This window comes from Bombus vancouverensis, chromosome 9 (genome assembly GCF_051014615.1).
Source record: "Bombus vancouverensis nearcticus chromosome 9, iyBomVanc1_principal, whole genome shotgun sequence".
Classification (NCBI taxonomy): Eukaryota; Metazoa; Arthropoda; class Insecta; order Hymenoptera; family Apidae; genus Bombus; species Bombus vancouverensis.
In genome coordinates, this window is record NC_134919.1 from 12,344,603 (window position 1) to 12,363,456 (window position 18,854).

Below are 18,854 nucleotides of genomic sequence, written 5' to 3' on the forward strand. Positions count from 1 at the left end.
TGAATATCTGATGAGTTTATCCGGTGAAAATTCAACACAAACGATTAAACGTGTCTTAAATACTTCGACGAACCGAATGGAATGAAATGTAAAAAGTGTTAAAACTTTTTTATGGTTTTTAAAGGTGGAAAAGAGTCAAGGTGAGGTGTACAGACTGAAGGCCAGATTGGAAAATGCTCAGGGTGAACAAGAGAGTCTTCGAGATGAATACGATCGAGCACAGGCTTCGGTGGCTCGTCTGCACTCGGAACGGGACAAGGCAATCGCGGAACTTGAAAAAACACAAGAGGAACTGGAACGGACACAGGCTACTCTGGGCAAGGCACAACTTCAACAGGATAAATTGCAAAATCTACTGGACAAAACGCAAAGTGAAGTGGACAAGCTTCAAGAGAAATTGGATAAAACGCAAACGGAAATTCGCAGGGTAAGTGAAAGAGAATTTACCTACAGTTTTCACGTGTAAATTTACCTCTGTTACGCGAAACAACTTTTCTGGAAATTACTAAGTTAATATTTAAAAAGTTGAATATTTTATGTAAATCACATAGAAGCTAAACTAGGCAACTTTATCGAAATTGAGAGGGTAAACCACTTTGAAATATTAAAAAAGGAAAATCAATTGGAGTTAATTAATTTGGCTCCTGAGTAGCTCGTAAAACGTAAACACAGACTTAAGATAGAGACTAGAAAAGTTACGGTGGAACGATTCGATTCCATATAGATGCAAATGGAAAAGGAAAAGCAGAACTACGATTTCGAAAACTTGCAAAGTCAACTGGACAAAGCGCTCGGCCAATCGACAAGGATGCAAAAAGAACGGGAAACGATTCAATTGGAAGTTGACCGGTTGCAGGATAAGTACGAGAAAGCTCAGGTAAGAGAAGGTGATAACAGAAACATGGTCGCGTATCATATTTAACTAAAGTATCCACCACGAAGACGGGTAGCATTAGTAAAAGTATCCTTTTACATCCAGATGATAATGCAACGACTACAGAAGGAGAGGGACAACTTTCAGGAAGAAACAGAGAAACTGCACGAGAGGATAGAGTTCCTACAGAATCAAATAGCGAAAATGCAACGGGACAAGGAGAACGTACTATCGGAACTCGAATTAGTTAAAGAGAGATGGGAGAAGGCTCACAATTCTCACCAGAAGTTAACCGTAAGTAGCCTGATTTTTCTTGTAGGTCATCAAGGACAGTTAATGTCGGGAGAGAAAGAGAGAGAGAGAGAGAGAGCAACAAAATTGCTTAAAATTGTATTTAATTACAAAGTTGTATCTCGTTATAAAATTGTATAAAATTGGTCATTGTAACGTAGCTTGAACGAGACGACGCTATGACTGAAATCGAAATCCTGAAGGAGAAACTGGAGAAAGCGCAATACTCGATGAACAAGGCTCACGAGGAACGGGAGAACGCGAACAAGGAGTTCGAGAAGATGCTGGAAAAGTACGACAGGTGAGCGATCGTGATTTTCCGTTCGATAAGAGCGACGATCGATCACGAAAAATCTTGTTATGATTTCGACAGAGCCCAGAGCGAGGTGTATCGGCTGCAAAATCGCATCGAAGTGATGGAAGCTGACAAAGACAGGCTAGAGCTCGAGGCGGAAAAGCAACAGATGTTGGCATCGAAGAGTCGCGACGAGGCAAGGAAAGCCCAAGAGGAATTGGCCCGCGTGCAAGAGATGTACGATCGAGCGGCTCTCCAATTAGGTCGCACGAAGGAACACGAAGAGAAATCGAAGGAAGATCTAGATAGGTTAGCGGTGGATCTGGAAATGGTACGGGAACGTTACGAGAAATCGCAGATCGAGCTACGCAGGTTACAGAACGAAAGAGAGAAACTTGTAGCTGACAACGAGAGGATCAGTTTCGAATTGGAGCGCGCTCACTCCCAGTTGACCAAGGCTCAGGCGGCGACAGATAAGACGCAGGAGGAGTTAGCACGAATGCAGCTGGAGATAGAAAAGATGTACGAGAAACACGACAGGCAGCAAGCCGAAGTGAGGAAGGCGCAAGCGGAGACGGAGCGGCTGCGAGTGGAGGCTGAGAGCGCGCGCGAAGAGTGCGAGAGGTACGCGACCAGGTTCGGCAAGTATCAAGAAAGCCAAGAACGCCAGAAGGAGGAACACGAGTGGGCGAAGCTGGAGGTGGAGCGGCTCCGCGATCGGCTGGAGAAGGCGTTGGCGGAACTTGAACGCGCGAGGAAGGCCGAGCAGGACGCCTCGAGGCTGCGCGCCGATCTGGAACGTGCGGAAGGGGTGCGAGGTAAATACCAGTACGAGCAAGAGAAGTGGCAAAGCGAGGGTAGTAGGCTACAACAGGAGGTGGACAAGCTGCGCGAACGCCTGGAGGGCCGTGAGTCGGAGCTGAAGAGGACGCAGTCGGGCAACGCCGAGCTCGAGGCGAAGCTGCACGAGACGCAGCTTCAGCTCGAGCGGGCGCGCGAGGAGACCAACAAGGCGACTGCGGCGCAGGAGCGGAATCGCGGCGAGATCGAACGCGCTAGAATCGAAACCGAGAAGATACGCGATCGTCACGACAAGGTGAAGGCGAGAGCGGACGCCCTGGAGGCGGACAACGAGAAGCTCCGCGTCGAGATTGTACGGCTCGAGAGACTGATGCAAACCGAGGGTAAGACCAGATCGGAGAGCGCGAGCATCGAGGTCGAACGGCTGCGCGCCAGCCTCGACAAGGCGATCGTCGCGCGCGATCAGGTGGAGCTCGAAGCGGGCAGACTGGCCAAGGAACTCGAGAAGACGCACATGCAGACGGCCAAGTATCAGGAGGCCGCAGAGGCGAACAAGAAGGAGCTCGAACGGCTAGCCGCGGAGATGCAGCTGCTCAGGGACGAACGGGAGGCACTCAGGCAGGAACTGAGACGGGTGCAACAGCAGCAGCAACAACAACAGCAGCAACAACAAATCGCTGGCAGCGAGGAGATAGCTCATTTACAGCACGAGCTGCAGCTCGCTCAACGGGAACGCGACAAGATGGCCGCGATCCTCGAGAATCGAGAGAAACACTCGGAGAAGATCGAGAAGGTGAAGGAAAAGCTCGAGGCGGAGGCGAAACAGCTGCAAGTGGAACGCGATCAATTGGTGATACAGCTAGAGAAATCGCAGGAGATGCTGGTCAACTTCCAGCAGGAACTGAACACGAACGAAGCGGAGCTCGAGCGTCAACGCGAGGAGGTTCGCCGGTTGCAGCAGATGCAGCAACAGAGGGTACACGCGCAGACGCCGGATAGAGCCGCGAAGGAGGCCCTCGAGGCGCAGATGCGAGAGGTTCATCGGCTGAGCCAGCAGGTGCAAAACCTGACTCAGGCCCAGACGAAGGAACGACAGAGGGCCGATCAGGCCGAGAAACGCGTGCAAGAACTTCAGAAGCAGATCGTCTCGAGGGATACGAGCGCGGCTGCCGGTGGCGTGAACGAGGCACAGCTCGAACAATGGAGGAAGCTATGCGAGACGGAGAAACAACGGGCGGACGCGGCCGAGAGGCAGGCTGCTGAGCTACAAAAACGTATCCAGAACACCGAGAGGCAGCTACACGCTCAACAACAGCAGATCCAGCAGATGCAGGTGACGATGCAGCAGCAACAACAACAGCTACAGCAGCAGCAACAGCATCCGCAACAAAACGGCCAGGAGGTCGCCAGGTTGAAAAAGGAGCTCGAGCGCGCGCAAGAGAACGTTAAGCAGGCAGGCGTCGAGCGCGAGCGGTTCCAGGAACAGCTCGAAAAGCTGTGCCAGGAACTGCACAAATATCAGGTTAGCAGCAGCACGACCTGCACTCGCTCGCGCGCTAACCTACACTACTACAGCCTACATCCGCACCATATAATGCCTGCACTATGTCTCTGCCTATGTATACCGTTGGCTGATCGTTGTCGACCGGCTGCCGACACGTCATCGCGCCTCCTCGTCTCTCTATGTCTTCTCATTTCAACCGCAGCCTCTGCCTTCGTCGTCGACGAAGCAGAAACTCGCCCACAGCTCATATACACGCCGCAAATAACAAACAAAAAAAAAGTCAAATCATATATCAAATATTATGCATATGTAACAGAACGATAACGATCGAACGATATCGTGTATATATATATATACATATAAATAAGATATATATATACGTATACAAACGAAATCGGAAAAAAATTAAACCACGATGCACCCGCACAATCTTTCTCATCTTATGTTGCGTACATGTATATCTCGGGGCGTCCGTCACACTTCACAGCGAAGCGCAACATCGCCTTCATCATTATCATTCTCCTCGAATTTTTTTAACCTACCTCTATGAACCCCTCGTTTCTCCACGAAATCGTTTCCCCCAAAACCATTTGCGATTACTCTCAAGCACAGCCATACGCGACCATTGCTCTTTCTTTTCCGTTATGCCGATTTTTATCGTTATGTTTGTTATTGTTATCACCAGCATCAGCGACGAGACGATCGAAGCGATACGAAAAAAAGGAATTGTTCCTTCTTTCTAAATGATCAGAAACTTGCAGTTAATATCACAACGATCCTCTCATTCGCCGATTCATTTGGCTGGTTACTGTTACTGCTGTAATTTTGTTGCGCGTTCGACATCGCAACGATGAGCAACCTTATTACGAGTATCACTTTTTCGTTTCCTTAATTTTTGTTTCGTTTTGGGAGCATGCCACTGTATTCGAGATGCCAGAGATAGAAAATGGTTACTTCGTTTTTGTAAGATGCGACGAATGACCACGAGAATCAAGCCTTGTGTCTGCGATTCACGATTATTTTGTACAGGCTGGAGAATGAATCACGAGCAATGCACACAGAATGCGTTCCGCACGTTTTGTACGTACGTTCACCTCGAGACATTTTTTATCTCGACGCATATGTTTTTTATAAGTATTCTGTACATATTATACTTCGCTATGAACGTCACTAGATATACGAGGAATTGCGAATTTCTTCTCATCTGCGCGTCTGACTTGTTTTTTAATTGCGTTTCCATGCATCACTCATTTACGAAAGCCGTGACCATGATGACCGTATTCGAAATTAAATCAATTTACACCAACCAAAGATACCAAAAGAAAAACGCATCTGAAAAGTATAGAAAAAATCAGAGTGCACGTTTAGACGTAATGGTCGCGGCTATGAGCGAAACGGCTTTCATTTGCCTAGCTGTAGCGTCTCGTAAACGGGGAAGAACGAAAGTTTACAACGTTTGTTTCGACGCAGGTGGACTTGCACGAGGCGAACAAGAAACTCCAAGCTGGCGCCGCGAAGGCTGGTATCGATACTACTCAAGAGAGAAGACAATTGGAGGAGCAGAGACGCCAAGTGGAAGAACAGAGAAAGCAGATGGAAGAACGAGCGAAGTCCGTAGATCAGAAAGCTAGAACGATAGAGGAGAAGGAGAGGACGCTCCAAGGTCTCGACCAGGACCTAAAGAAACGGAAAGCGAAGATGGATCAGTTGGAGCAGCAGTTACAAAGAGTAACTTGATAGATCAGTTGTTTATTGAAATTACATCCGGTCTTGTTCTCGCGCGATAAATAGATTCCAAAAAAGAAGATCGATATCGCTTGCTAATTTTTTCAAGTTCACTTTCTTCTTTGTATAGAGCGGTGGGTCGCCGGACAAGAGGTTGGCGGAAATGCAGAAGGCTCTCGAAAATTCCGAGAAGGAGCTGGAAAAGGCGAAAGAAGAGTCGACCAGAAGCTCTGCCGAGACGGAAAGGTTACTGCACCTGATGCAGATGACTCAGGAAGAGCAGAATGCCAAGGAGAGACAAATCAGAGAACTTCAAGAGTCAGTATCAGGCATAAAAATTCAAATGCTCGTACAGTATATCACTAACGATACAATTTTGTTCGCAGTGCACTCAAAGCCGCACAAGCCAAGTTGAAACAAGCCGCAACTGCACAGCAACAAGAGGTCAGTAAGCAAATTTATCTTTCTCCATTTCTTATATTAAAAAAAATCGTATATTTTAACTATAGAACGATATTAATCTTACTTAATTAATTTTGAATTATTAGAAATTACTTTTAACCGCGCAAAGAATGATCTCTATAGATTTTCTACTAACGCAGTTTCTTTGCGCTGTTCCAATCGCATTTAAAAATTAATATCGATGGGATTGTGACTAATCAGTTGTCCTTTTTAAATTTTCACGCTGACCCTGGACACGGCACGTACACGTTACGATCTGTGTGTTTGCTTGCTTGATCGTCCTGGTTGTTTTTTCTCTGTATTTGATCGTCCATTATTGTTTACATATTGTGGCCCGTGTCCATACATTTCGATCTGTTTTCGTGCGAAACGAACTTGCGTCTCCGAATGACGAATTGAAAAAAAAAACAAAAAAAAAATCTCTCGAAACCGAACACGGAAATCACGGGACAAAATAAAACTGACAAAAATATATAAAAAATACAGGCGGGTCCCACCGGATTCCTAAAAAGCTTGTTCTAAGGTCGATTTTCGTTGGGGACGCCTTCTCCGTTCTTTTTAGTACAATTTGCATATTAAGCGAACTTTACAAGTACACGAACTTATTATACGAAACTAATCGAACGAAAGGAGATCGTACTGATTCGCCATTGACAAACACACTTGTCAAGATATATAATTATTTTACGTAACGCTGCGACCATTGTTAACATATTTAATAATTGATAGCGGGAAGATATTGACGATAATAACAATAAATATAGATATATATATATATATAAATATAAATATTAATGTAAAGGTGATGAGAGAGCGAGCGATTAATGTTAATTAATTATTAACGATGCGATCGTGTATGTACATATATATGTAACATGAATATATGTATATACATATCACGCTGGAGAATGGACAAACGCATGTACTGTACATGTGTATATACACGTACACGACAGAGATATACGTATGTAGATATATAAATATAAATATATACATAAAAAGAAAGCATGTGAATGGTGTAAGGCCGAGGCAGAGAACGGCGAGCAGAGAAATTAAAAGAAACAGAGGAGAGATCTTTCAGAGGCTGACCTTCCACATCGTCATGCCATGAGAGACGATGGCTTCGACGAAAGCGACGAGATAGAAAAAAAGGAAAAAAATAAGAAAAAACCGAGAGAGGAGAAAAAGAACGAGAGAGATCACTAGAGAGAACGAAAGAGAGAGAGAGAGAGAGGAAGTCAAATGGCACGTTCGCAGCCATTCGGAGACGCACCCTTACGTCGTGCAGTACGAAACATTTCGATATACACGGGTCAAAAATCACCGTGTTTTTCCCCAACTCCCCTACGACCGTTCACCTACCCTTTTCGTTCAATTTTTCTTTACGTTCACACCCGTTGCCTTCGCACACGCACCACAACGCCTGTCGCAACGTCCACGCGCACCGATGCACGCACACAACAGCCAGCAACCTCTGGAACCGCTCTCCAAAACGCCAGGGAACGCGAGGAATCTAAGAAAATGGAGCTGGAAACGAAAGACCGGCGAATATCGGAACTAGAACTGAAGGCATCCTCCCTGGAGAAATTGCTAAAGGAGCAATTTGCTTGTTCGAAGAAGATGAAGGACGCTAAGAACTTTAGTTTGGAGGATAACGAGAGCTGGAAGAAGGAGTTGGAACTGAAGAACCAAAAAATTGCCGAACTGAAGGATCAACTGGCAGTCTGTAAAAGCGTGAAGAACAGTGACAACGAATGCACCCAAAACTTGAAATTGACGGATGAACTAACGGAAGAGAAGGAGACCTGGAGGAAGGAGATGGAGGTGAAGAACGAACGCATATCGCAGCTGGAAGACGAAATAAAAACCCTCAAGTGTTCGAGGGTGGAATCAAAAAAATGCAAAGACAACGAACCTAAAGTACAAGATAACGACGAGACCTGGAAATTAGAAATTGAAACGAAGAACCGACGAATCGTTGAGTTGGAGCAAGAAATGGAGTCCCTGGAGAATTTCCTCAGGGAACACGCAGATACCGAAAGCGTACGAGATCTAGAGGTTGTAATCGAGAGGAAATCGAGAAGAATAGAGGAACTGGAGGACACTGTGGCTGAGTTCGAGGACTTTCTGAAGCAGAATCCCGATGTAAAAGAGCTGCATGATCTTCGTTGTCAAGTGACCGCTGGGAATAGACGAATTCAGGAATTGGAGAGGTGGATTCAAAAGAACGGCGAGAATAGAGAATCTAGAATCAATCAGGAAAGAGTTATCGAATTGGAAGAGATGGTCACGCAGTTAGAAGAGTACGTGAGGAAGCACAACGTGGATGTGTTGAAAAGAAAGTTACAAGATCGTGAGTGCAGAATCGATCAGTTGCAAAGTCGAGTTGGGTATTTGGAAAAGGAACTGTTGAAAGTCGAAGAAAACCATCGAGGTAAGATTGTTTCAAAATCCTAATATTAATCCTGATCCTTCGTTCTTTGTCTTTTCTGAACGTCCTCAATCCTGGTTTAATAATCACAGTCAATTATTAACCGAGTTCCAATTTGCAGGAAAAGAAACACAAAAGGACCATGAAGAGGAAGGGGCGACTATGAAACCAGACGATCCTCCTTGCGCTCAAGCGATCCAATGCGCAGAGGTGCTTGAAACGGAACAAAAGATGAGGAAGATGGAGCTTGCCATATTTGAGAAGGATAACAAGGTTCAGGAATGCGAACAGCAGATCGTCGAAAATAAAGAAGAAATAACGAAACTCGAAAAACAGGTAGCTACTCTGAAAAAAGAACTAAGTGAATACGACGATATCGGGGTTCTAAAGGAAGAAATCAGAGTGAGGGATGAGAGGATTCAACAATTGGAGGATGAAGTAGACTCCCTCGAAAGAGCCTTCAGCGAAAGGATCGATTTGGAGCAAATTGAGGAACTGGTAAATGTGATCAAGGAGAAGGAAGACAAGGAACGACAATTTTCGAAAGAATTGACGGAGAAAAGGAACAGGATCGAGGAGCTCAGCGAAGCTCTTCGCGAAAGCGTTGTCATTACAAGCGACAGCGAAAGAAAATTACAAAACGAGGAGAAAATGAAGAAGGAAGCTCTTCAAAGGGTAAAGAAGACTAAGGCATTTGAGTGAAGCGCTTTGTAAAAATAAATCATGATCGTAATTTGTTGTTTTTCTCTTCCAGATAGCTAAGCTGGAACAAAGAATTGCCTCGATGCAATCCGCTTCAGCGTTAAAGTGCATTACTTGTCAACCCCTTCTTTCGAAACTGCACAAATACGAGAAGAAACTTAGAAGCTTTACCGAAGAGAGAACCATGCAACTCGAAGACCTTCGTCAAATGAAGTAAGCAATTTCGAAAAGCGACGTGTTCTTATTAACGGTCTTTATACAATTATTTTGTCGACAGACGAGAAGCTCTGAAAGCAGCAGTCTCCGAGAAAGACGCACACTTGGCTCTGCTAGAACTTTCAGGGCTAAAAACTGTTGCTCAATCCGAGCAGGCGGATCAACTGAAAGCAGATAAGAAGAGATTATTGGAGAAGTTGAAGAAAGAGGTACTTTCTAGTTCTTGATGACTGATTGGAATAAAAAAAGGTGTATTTTCAACGAGGGATGAAAATTTGTGTTGTAGGATGAAGAAAGCATCGAATTATCGGTGGAATCTAGCCCATTTTGTTCAGAGGGAACGCTACAACTACTCACGAAGATTTTGGAAACATCCGACGACGACGAAGAAGGAACATCGAACGGTCGTCGCAGTGATTCAAATTCCCCAAGACCGGCTACGACGAACGGCGACAGTTGTGCTGATTCGTGAGTTTCTTTTTATTATTAGTTACTTCACATAGTTTGATAAACACGATAGCACAAGTTCATCGTCATAGTAGCCGATAGAAGTGAAAACAAGAGTGCCTAAATTACCGTAGTTAGAATTACCGAAACGTTAACCCAAGAACACTGTAGAAGGATTCTCCACGAAGTTGTCGCGTTATTTCCCCGCAGAAAGAAGACATCGAAGGAATTGGAATCGAGAAGCAAACGAGAGCTGGCGGGCAAGAGCCACCAACAGGATAGCAGATAAGTAGACCAGGCCACGTACAATCGTAACGAATGTAGAAAGCGGAAACGCTATCGATCTTCTTCGTTTCTTCGATGTTGTCACGTGCACACACACACGCAACCGTAGAAGCCATCTAGAGCATTTCTAGAGCCTTAGAGAAAAAGCAAAAAATCGGCAAACAGGCAACCAAGATACCTCATCGACATCGACAGCGACAATACAACAGACAGCATCCCCGTGTCGTTCATCATTCATCATTTATTATCATCACGATCATCATAATCATCATTATCGTCATCCATCACTTTCATCCACAGTACCATCGTCCACGTTGCCCTTGCTACAATTCCAAGAAATCGGCCAAGGAGGATCGTTCAATGGGGCACTGGTAGCTCACGATCAGTTTTATCGAATTAAATTATACGTGGCTACACTTTTGTCTGGATTTTCCAGAATATAAGGCAAGATCGATCGACGAAATAACACGTTCGATCGATCGGAAGCGTCACTAAAAAGAACGCGCGTGTTCGTAATTTGTATCGTTTCGATGTAGCGAGCGATGCGTCAAAGTGCAGAAGTTATGTTTTACGAAGCTCAACGGATTTTTTCAGAGGTGTTTGCTCATTAAGCGATAAAACGAAACAGGGCGTCAATGGAAGATCGGCTACACTTGTTACGATAGTATTTAGGTAGTTTTCCAGTAGATGAGTTGATTGCATGTCCCAGAATCATCCGTGGATGCTCTGTTTCTGATACGAATAATATATGTTTGTTGATTGGTTGACATTAATTTTTTTATAATTACGACGTCGAGTTTCGTTCGGACTTAGATTTTTATCATTTTTGCTCTATATAGAAATAAAATGATATTAGAGAAGGTGAACACGACGTAAGGGTAGCAGAACGTATTTCATCCTTTGGACAGGTGACTATAATTTGAATATCAAAGAGAAAAGACAGACAGTAAAGGAAAATAGAATCACCCTTTCGATATTAATTTAAAAAACTTGACGTATACTTGTCCGTTAATAATTAGGAGGAACGAATTTAATGCTATAGGAAGTTACTTGTCGATCAACTCTGCGAGCATCGTACCCCCTTCTGTCATTAATATTTTCCCACTGCCGCAGAAAAGAGCAATCGATCGAAAGAGAAAACGAGCATACGAACAGTTTCACTCCTTTCTATTTTTTTGGATTTTACGTCACGGTGTCCAAAGATCGTCGTTGTATAACGAGCGCTAGAACTCTAGTTGAAGGAAACCGAAAATAAAAAGATAGTAACGAACGAGTAAAAAACAAAAGAAAATAAAAAAGAACGGAACAGAAGATATAGTTAGATCGAAGATATAGTTAAGAACGAAAATAAAATACGCAGTACGAGCGATAACCTGCGAACTTCCATTGAAGCAATGACGTATGCGAATGGGCCGATATTGTTTCGAGGTTTAATGGAATACACGAGGGCGACTGAAAGGGAAATTCGAGTCGTGGCGCTGATTAGCTTTCAAGATGACAATAAACGAACGTTTCGTGCATGCTCGATGATCTTGCGATGCAAAGATTAAAAAACGAAAAAAGAAACAGAGGAAGAACGAAGTAAAAGAAAATTCGGACGCACGAAAAAAACGCACTTTTCTCTCCCATCGGAGGATTCGTAGATCTATCGTTCCAAATCTTCAACGCTGTAGACAACCTGTAGAAAATATTGATCGTGAAAAATCGAGCACGAGTTAAACGAGAGATTTTCTTCTAGGTTCGTAGAATCAAAACTTTCATCGACTGGACTACGTGTGTATCGTGTGATAGATAATTTATGGCATCGTTACAGAGGGTGTAATGTACATATTAATCGTGAATTACTCTACGAACGTATGTATACAGTTGTAGAATACTATTATAAATGCGTCATTGGTATGTTAACCGAGCTACGATTATGGTAATGCGTTTAGAGAACTGTTAACGCATGAACGACTTCCATATAGTTTCTCAGCCCCATTTATTCGTCTATTTTATGTTGACAGTCGTGCAAATATTTATGGAAATTGTTGGAAAGCCTTCGTTCGTCGACCGATAGAACGATATTTATTGAATATTGTTATGAGATCTTTACACGTGTAAATAGTCACGAGTAGATACGTATATCTATAGATGAGATTTAGAGCATTTATAGCAATTTCGTATGAAGTATGTTTACGATTTGTTTTACAAAAATCTGGATCCCTCCAGTTTATACTTATTCTTCTTTACACTGTTTCGTCTTCTACGTCTTTTAGATATTGTTGCAACTCTTCAAAGTTCATCAGTTTAAGCTAACGTTATGGCTTAATTATTTAATTTTCTTTTCTTTTCTTCTCAACCCAGTTAAAAGGAGCATCGAATAAAAATGACTATCGCTCCTTTAAAAATAAGTTTTTCTCTGAAAATAGTCTATATGAAATCAAGTTGCACCGATATCTAATCGAGCTTCAAATAGAAAGCCTAACGGTGTGTTGATCGAATGAAACGCGTCGATTTTACTTCAGACTCTATCTTCTATCGAAAAATTGTTAAAATGAACCACTATTACCATTTATTATTCTGTACTACTAGTTCCAAAAATAATGCTCGATCGCATCCACGAAACCAAAGCAAATATACAATTGGTACGAAATCATCGAGCGTTTTCTTCGTGCGTCGTCGAAAAACGCATCCAGGACACATGTAGGGCTACAACGATTGTCTAGACGAAGGAAGATCAGAGGCGTGCCCTTTTTTTGAAGAAGGGACGCGTGTCGAAGAGACACCGGTTAAAGTCACTGTTTCCGGAACGAAGTCGAGGCACTAAGCCCTTCGTGAATTCAGGTAGTCAACTCGATGATCCCCGATGATTATCATAAACTACGTTCGACGAGAAAACGATGGACCGAAGTTGTTGGACGCGAGCGTACGTCGTCCATGTGTTCGTAACGCGTTATGATAATCGTCGCGATCGTCACAATTTCGCAGGATCCGTTCTCGAGAGAGTATTTTTTCTCGGCATGCAGCGAGTAAGAATTTTCAGCGACTTATTTGGTACAGCACTGAACAGGAGAGCTAAGAAAGGAGTATAAAACCCGAGGCACTAAAAAGGACAGAGAAACTAGAAACGAGTCGTTTGTACATAGTCGTGTGTCGATGTTTCTCCGATAGCCCTGCTCATGATGACAAAAAAAAAAAAAAATAGCGCGCCCACTTGTGGTCCCCGCTGGTTCTGTACCCATTCCCAAGCATACAGCTAGTCTAGAGTTACCTGTATTATGTGTACACATAGTTATATCTCGTTAAACGAATTTGTCGAGCATTTAACACAGTCTAACCTACGAATGCTAACGCCAGATGCATGATTATTGTATACCGGGCCGCGATTTCGCGCGGGAACGAAGGGACACGCGACCAGCAAAGGAAGCAAGAGCACGTCCAACGAAACCGTGTAAAATCTTCGCTAGAAAAAGCGTTAATGCGTTAACCAAGCCGATAGAGACGGACGATAAGTGAAACGTTTCGCTGCGAACGTGCGATTCTTTCTTCGAGTCGAACATCCCAGGCCATCGTGTTGCGAATTGAACGAAAAATCTGCGAGCTATCACATGGATGAAGTTCGTCGTTTCGAGCTTCGAGGGGAAAGGAAATTTCATGAATGATTAAAAATACGAACGGCGCATTTTTCGTCCAGTGTCCGCTCGCCGCGTATACATATTATATATAAATGAAGTATACATATATCGTCGTGTCTGCCGTACGAAGAGTTAAGTGACATGTTGAAAGTGTAAAATTTTATCGTTAATACTTTAAAAAGATGCTCTCTTTGATTCGTCGATAAAACGCTCTTTCTCGTTGCTAATACACGACACACCTTTTTCCCGTTCGATCTCTGACGCGAACCTTTCAAACAAAACGAACCATCCTTTCGAAAGACTTAACACTCGCGCGAATTCTACTGACCTAGAAGCTAGATCACGTTGGAATCGATGGGCATCGGATCGTAAACAGGGCAGACAATCGTCGAGAACGACATTATAAGCGAGAATTAAACGCGCAGCAATACCTCATCGAACGGCTTCTCTGCCCTGTGCAATCGGAAAAACGGCGTTGGAATTTTGGTCACCGACTTGCATCCAGTCGGAGGAATATCCTACTTTCCCTCTCGGCTCGAGCGTTATTAAATAGCGTAAGACTAGCGTATGGAGCACGCAGTCTCTTAATTCGTTTCCTATGCGTCCGTTAAAATCATCGGCGCTTTTACTCATTAGACGCTGGCAGAATCGTAGTTTTTTAATTCTTTAAAGTATATTCGATCGAAATGGAACAATTCAACGAACATGATGAAAGGTAAACGTTAAAATTTCTTTAAAAAATAAGCGAGGGCGAAGACTCTCTGGTAAAATTTGTTGAGACATTCTAAGGGAAATTTAATCCAGACAATCGAACGACGACGAAACTGACCAAGCCAACCAATAATGATAATCAAAGATACTTACTTCTTACCTGATCTACTTCGTTTCTGTGAATCCTAATTTTCTAAGCGCGAAATATTCTTATTCGAAGCTCTTACATAACGATAGCTCGAGATTATTTCAGAGGGTTTTCGTTCTTCGGTTCTGATCTATGTTCTCCGAATTATCGAGTCGAGAGAAGGACAGGAAAAGAGAGAAGAAAAGGAATAAAGGTTAGTAAACGTGTGCCACCGTCATATCAAGCCTATATCATCGTGTTACATTATACATATTATATATATATATAATAATAATAATATATATATATAGCTAAGCAGAAAAAAAATTAATATTATCGTTAATTGACACAATTGTTAACGTGGAATGACTGCGTTTTGTATGCATGTGTGTGTGTATGCGTGTCTGTATGTGTGTGTATTGGTGAGCAAACAAATAAAAGAAGTCTTTCTTTCGATCGCTCGAGAATTGAGATGGCCTGAGAGCAAGTTTTCGAATCTTAAAGATCTTCTTACTGGCACTCTTTATTGTCCGAAATATTAAACTAATCACTTCAATCAGTAATAAAACAATCACTTTGACATTTATCATCGTATCGTCTTTATTAGAGATTTTAAAAAAGTTTGTAACCGTAGGATGTAATCCCGCTTTAATAATTGATTAATTATCTTGAATTTTAAGACTGTTTAACGAATAAATGAACAGGCGAATGCGGCGAAAAGCTTCGATATTACAACGTTCTATTTAAAAATAGTCTGTCCTCCGAGATACATTGAGTATTTAACGAAAGATATAAAAAGAACGACTGACGAATGTGACGAGCAGAATTTCTCGACCAGTGCGTCGGGATTCTCGCTAATAATACGATTAACGCTATTAAAATCTCTTTAAAAACGACGTATAACGAAATGCGGCTTCAAATACGAATACTAGGAAGAGCGAGTTTCGTTACTTTCTCCCATCTTCGAACTTGAAAGAGGAATCAGTAACAAGATGAAACTAACCCTTTATTTGGAAACGCTAGGACAAATTTAATAATTCCTTTTAGATTATTCTTAGAAACGTATACTTTACTTGAATGAAAGATGGCCAAACTTCGAAATCATACAACTTGATAGCTCGTTAGGCGATACGAATCTTTAGAACTCATAATTAACTACATTAAAATCTATGTTTCTAAAAGTAGGAAATAGAAACTTAAGGGTTTCTTGAAACCAAGTAACGGATCGACAGATTGCCCAGCGAGGAATTGCTATAGGACAAGAATCTGAGCGAGCAGGGCTACCTACCAGCCCTGCAGCTTGAATCGTTCGTGCCGCACTCGAGTGATCCTAAGCTGAGACTGTTCCGTGGAACACGAGCGAAAATGCAACGCGAGGAGAGCGAGTATCGTGTGAGCACGTGAACGAGGCCGTCTCGATATTATTTTTCGACTCGACTGTTTAATATCTACGATGAAAAAACGTTTTTATGTGAATATTGCGTAAGGAAAGTCGTTGCGGCGTAATCGACTCGCGTTGGAATCGCGGCCATATATCTATTAAAAATTTCACCGATAAAAAAATTTCGATCGATTTCCTTGCCAGTGGGTTGCGCAATTGGCAAAATAATTATCAGAAAAATAAATGCAGGCCGCGAATCTCACGGGAAACAACGCTGCGACGGCGTCGCTCCTCCCGCCCCCTTTTTTTATTCTCCAATTTCTACGTGTTTAATCGTTAAGCGAAAAACAGCTGATATCAGCGACAGAGAGGATGCGAGAAGTAAAATGAGAGGGAAAGGGGAAACGAAAATGAAGTAAAAAGAAAACTACGGCGATGCAGCGAAACGGTGAAGGGAATCGAGTATCGAACGCCGATTAACGTTCGAGTTCGATCATTAATTAAAACACGCAATACGATTTTCGACCGTGTGTACATACCTAAGAGAACGATAATAATGCGTGAGTGTGAAATAAACACGTGAGAGACGAGTGAAACGAGCGAGAAACACCGGTGAGAACGAGACGAGTCGTGTTAAGCCTAGTCTATACGACGCTTAATTAACCGAGCGAACCGATGATCGACAGGGATCGAGGGATCCTTTCGTAGTGCCATTTCTTTCTGCGTTTGTTTCTCTCGAGCACGTGATAGGAGTCCTCGATCGACACGGATCGCCCTGGGATAAGAGAAAAACGACGAGGCTAGAATAAGTTTATCGAGTAAGCTAATATAAGTTATTTAAAAAAAAAGAAGAAAAAAAGTAAACCGTTTATTGAAGTACATTGTTGCAACTGCCATGCTGTGTGCCATTATATAACGAGTCACGTTTGTCGTAAAAAGCAAGAAAAAAGAAAAAAAAAACAGTGTAAAATGTGGAATGAAAAATCTCTTGCGCGCGTTCCCGTCTGTCTGAATTTCTTCGTTACACCGCTTCAAAAAGGTGTCATGGCCCGTTAGCCTTCGTTCTGCGTGCGAGACGTCGTTTTTTGCACATTCTAAAACGCTATAAAGGCACTGAATAACGTAAAGCGACCAAAAAATGATAAAGCATAGGCAAGGAAATTCTACACGTTCATGCCTCAAAACGCTTTTACACGAACCATCTAACCAAAGTTCAAACAATTTACAATTAGTATATCTATTAAGGACGAGAATTCGAAGGTTTTCCTGAAGGATATGAAAAACTGAAGACATTTTTCGGTATAGCTTTTCGTAAGCTGGTTTCAAAGAACTCGCGTATACTTGCCTATGCGAACCGGCGTCTACATTATATCAAAGATCGAAGCACCATATATAAATATGACTATTAATATATACAAACATATATGTTACCGCGGGTGGGCACGTATACGTTGTTTTCGTTGAATCTCCCGAGTCTCCATCGCAGACGAAGAGGATTTTTCCAATAAAAAAAAAAAAAAAAGAAAGAAAAGAATATTAGAAAGGAATGAAGTAACGGGCAAACAGCGCATGAATTTACATGGATTCGTCGCTGTACTAGGGAAACGTAAAGAACAAAAAAAAAAGACATTTTTTTTAATGTATCCGCCGTCGATGTACAATTAATCGCATGCGCGTTTAATCGATGTAACGCATTCAAGATGAGATAATATCGCGACACTCGATTAGATCGAGGTCCCTTGACTAACGTTTCAAGCAGTGTCACGTATAAAAACGAAACGCAAACATAATACATCGTGGGAAAAATCGACTAAGAAAACTTTTTGCGGTTGTTGCAGCGTTCATTTCCCAATAATTCCTGTATTATTTAGGGAAAATACCGATTAACCGGTAACTACACACACAACACAGATTTGCAGTTGGTGAAATTTTGTAACATTGTCCTTTTGGTATCTCAATAGATGAACGGCATCGAAGTCGACATATCGATTGCGAAGAGATCTGTACATATAATTTCCTTTCTTTATCTTTCACGAGTAAGCAGTGTAGTTGCTGATTAATGGTAATCGTTTACAAAACTATATACATGTAATGATATTGCTATTTCGTTTTACGTGTACGTATCACTTGTAAAAATGATAAATCTACATTTTCAAAGAGATAACTACGTCATACACACAACGTAAGACTAATGTGTTCATCGATCATGTTACAGACATTAATATGTGTTGCGTGAAAACAGCATGAAAAAAAAAAAAGAAACACGGAGAAAAAGAAACAGATCAATAGGGAAGAAGTAATCAATTTCTTAGAGATCACGCAAAAAGGAATTCCTACATTCGTGAAACTCGATTTCGTGTGTCGCGACGTCTTAAAGAAATAGCGAGTATAATCCAATTTGTCAGTTGGCAGCCGACGGTGTGAGGAATGAACGAAAGAGAGAGAGAGAGAGAGAGAGAGAAAGAGAGAGAGAGAAAGGGAGAGAAAAAGAAAGAGAGAAAGGGAAAGAAAGAAAAATAGAGAGAGAGAGACAGAAAGAAAGAGAGAAAGATGTAATTAAGTAAACCAAAAATGACGTCGACCCATCATAGATTCAAGCACAATAAGGAACTAGTAGGGCCAGGCACAATAAAATTCGGCCGTCACGTTGTAGGCAGCGATCTGTTAGAACGACAAGTCATATTAAGTATCTATATAGCGAGACTATTAAATAAACACATATTGTCTATTGTCACGGGAAGTGTATTCATTGTTAAACGCTGACCCCCTACTCCGAGACTTTGATTATAGACCTGGCATTGAATTGAATAAATACACTTATGAAAGAACACAAAGTAGCATTATATCTCTTAAACCTTGTAATAGGCGAGTCTATTACGATATGGCAGCCACTTTGATAAATGAGGACATAAATTTAAAGAATCAAAGTAGTGATGGAGAATATAATATAAATCTGTGACTGTACTGAAGTTGCCCAATAAAAGA

At 42.3% G+C, this 18,854-nt stretch overlaps 1 protein-coding gene across 2 annotated transcripts in view; it reads left to right on the plus strand.

Annotated features, from left to right (window-relative positions):
* LOC117163544 (uncharacterized) overlaps window positions 1-18,603 on the plus strand; it is a 68,663-nt gene extending 50,060 nt beyond the window's left edge. For both annotated transcript variants that reach the window (XM_033345904.2, XM_033345909.2), the window contains 14 exons: window positions 125-427; window positions 725-877; window positions 980-1,168; window positions 1,327-1,466; window positions 1,539-3,783; window positions 5,236-5,493; window positions 5,621-5,808; window positions 5,877-5,934; window positions 7,417-8,386; window positions 8,505-9,058; window positions 9,138-9,298; window positions 9,363-9,510; window positions 9,588-9,769; window positions 9,959-18,603. In XM_033345904.2, coding sequence (XP_033201795.1) covers window positions 125-427; window positions 725-877; window positions 980-1,168; window positions 1,327-1,466; window positions 1,539-3,783; window positions 5,236-5,493; window positions 5,621-5,808; window positions 5,877-5,934; window positions 7,417-8,386; window positions 8,505-9,058; window positions 9,138-9,298; window positions 9,363-9,510; window positions 9,588-9,769; window positions 9,959-10,037 — 5,628 coding nt within the window. In that variant the 3' untranslated portion in view covers window positions 10,038-18,603. The remainder of the gene's footprint in view (window positions 1-124; window positions 428-724; window positions 878-979; window positions 1,169-1,326; window positions 1,467-1,538; window positions 3,784-5,235; window positions 5,494-5,620; window positions 5,809-5,876; window positions 5,935-7,416; window positions 8,387-8,504; window positions 9,059-9,137; window positions 9,299-9,362; window positions 9,511-9,587; window positions 9,770-9,958) is intronic.
* Window positions 18,604-18,854: the final 251 nt, after the last annotated feature.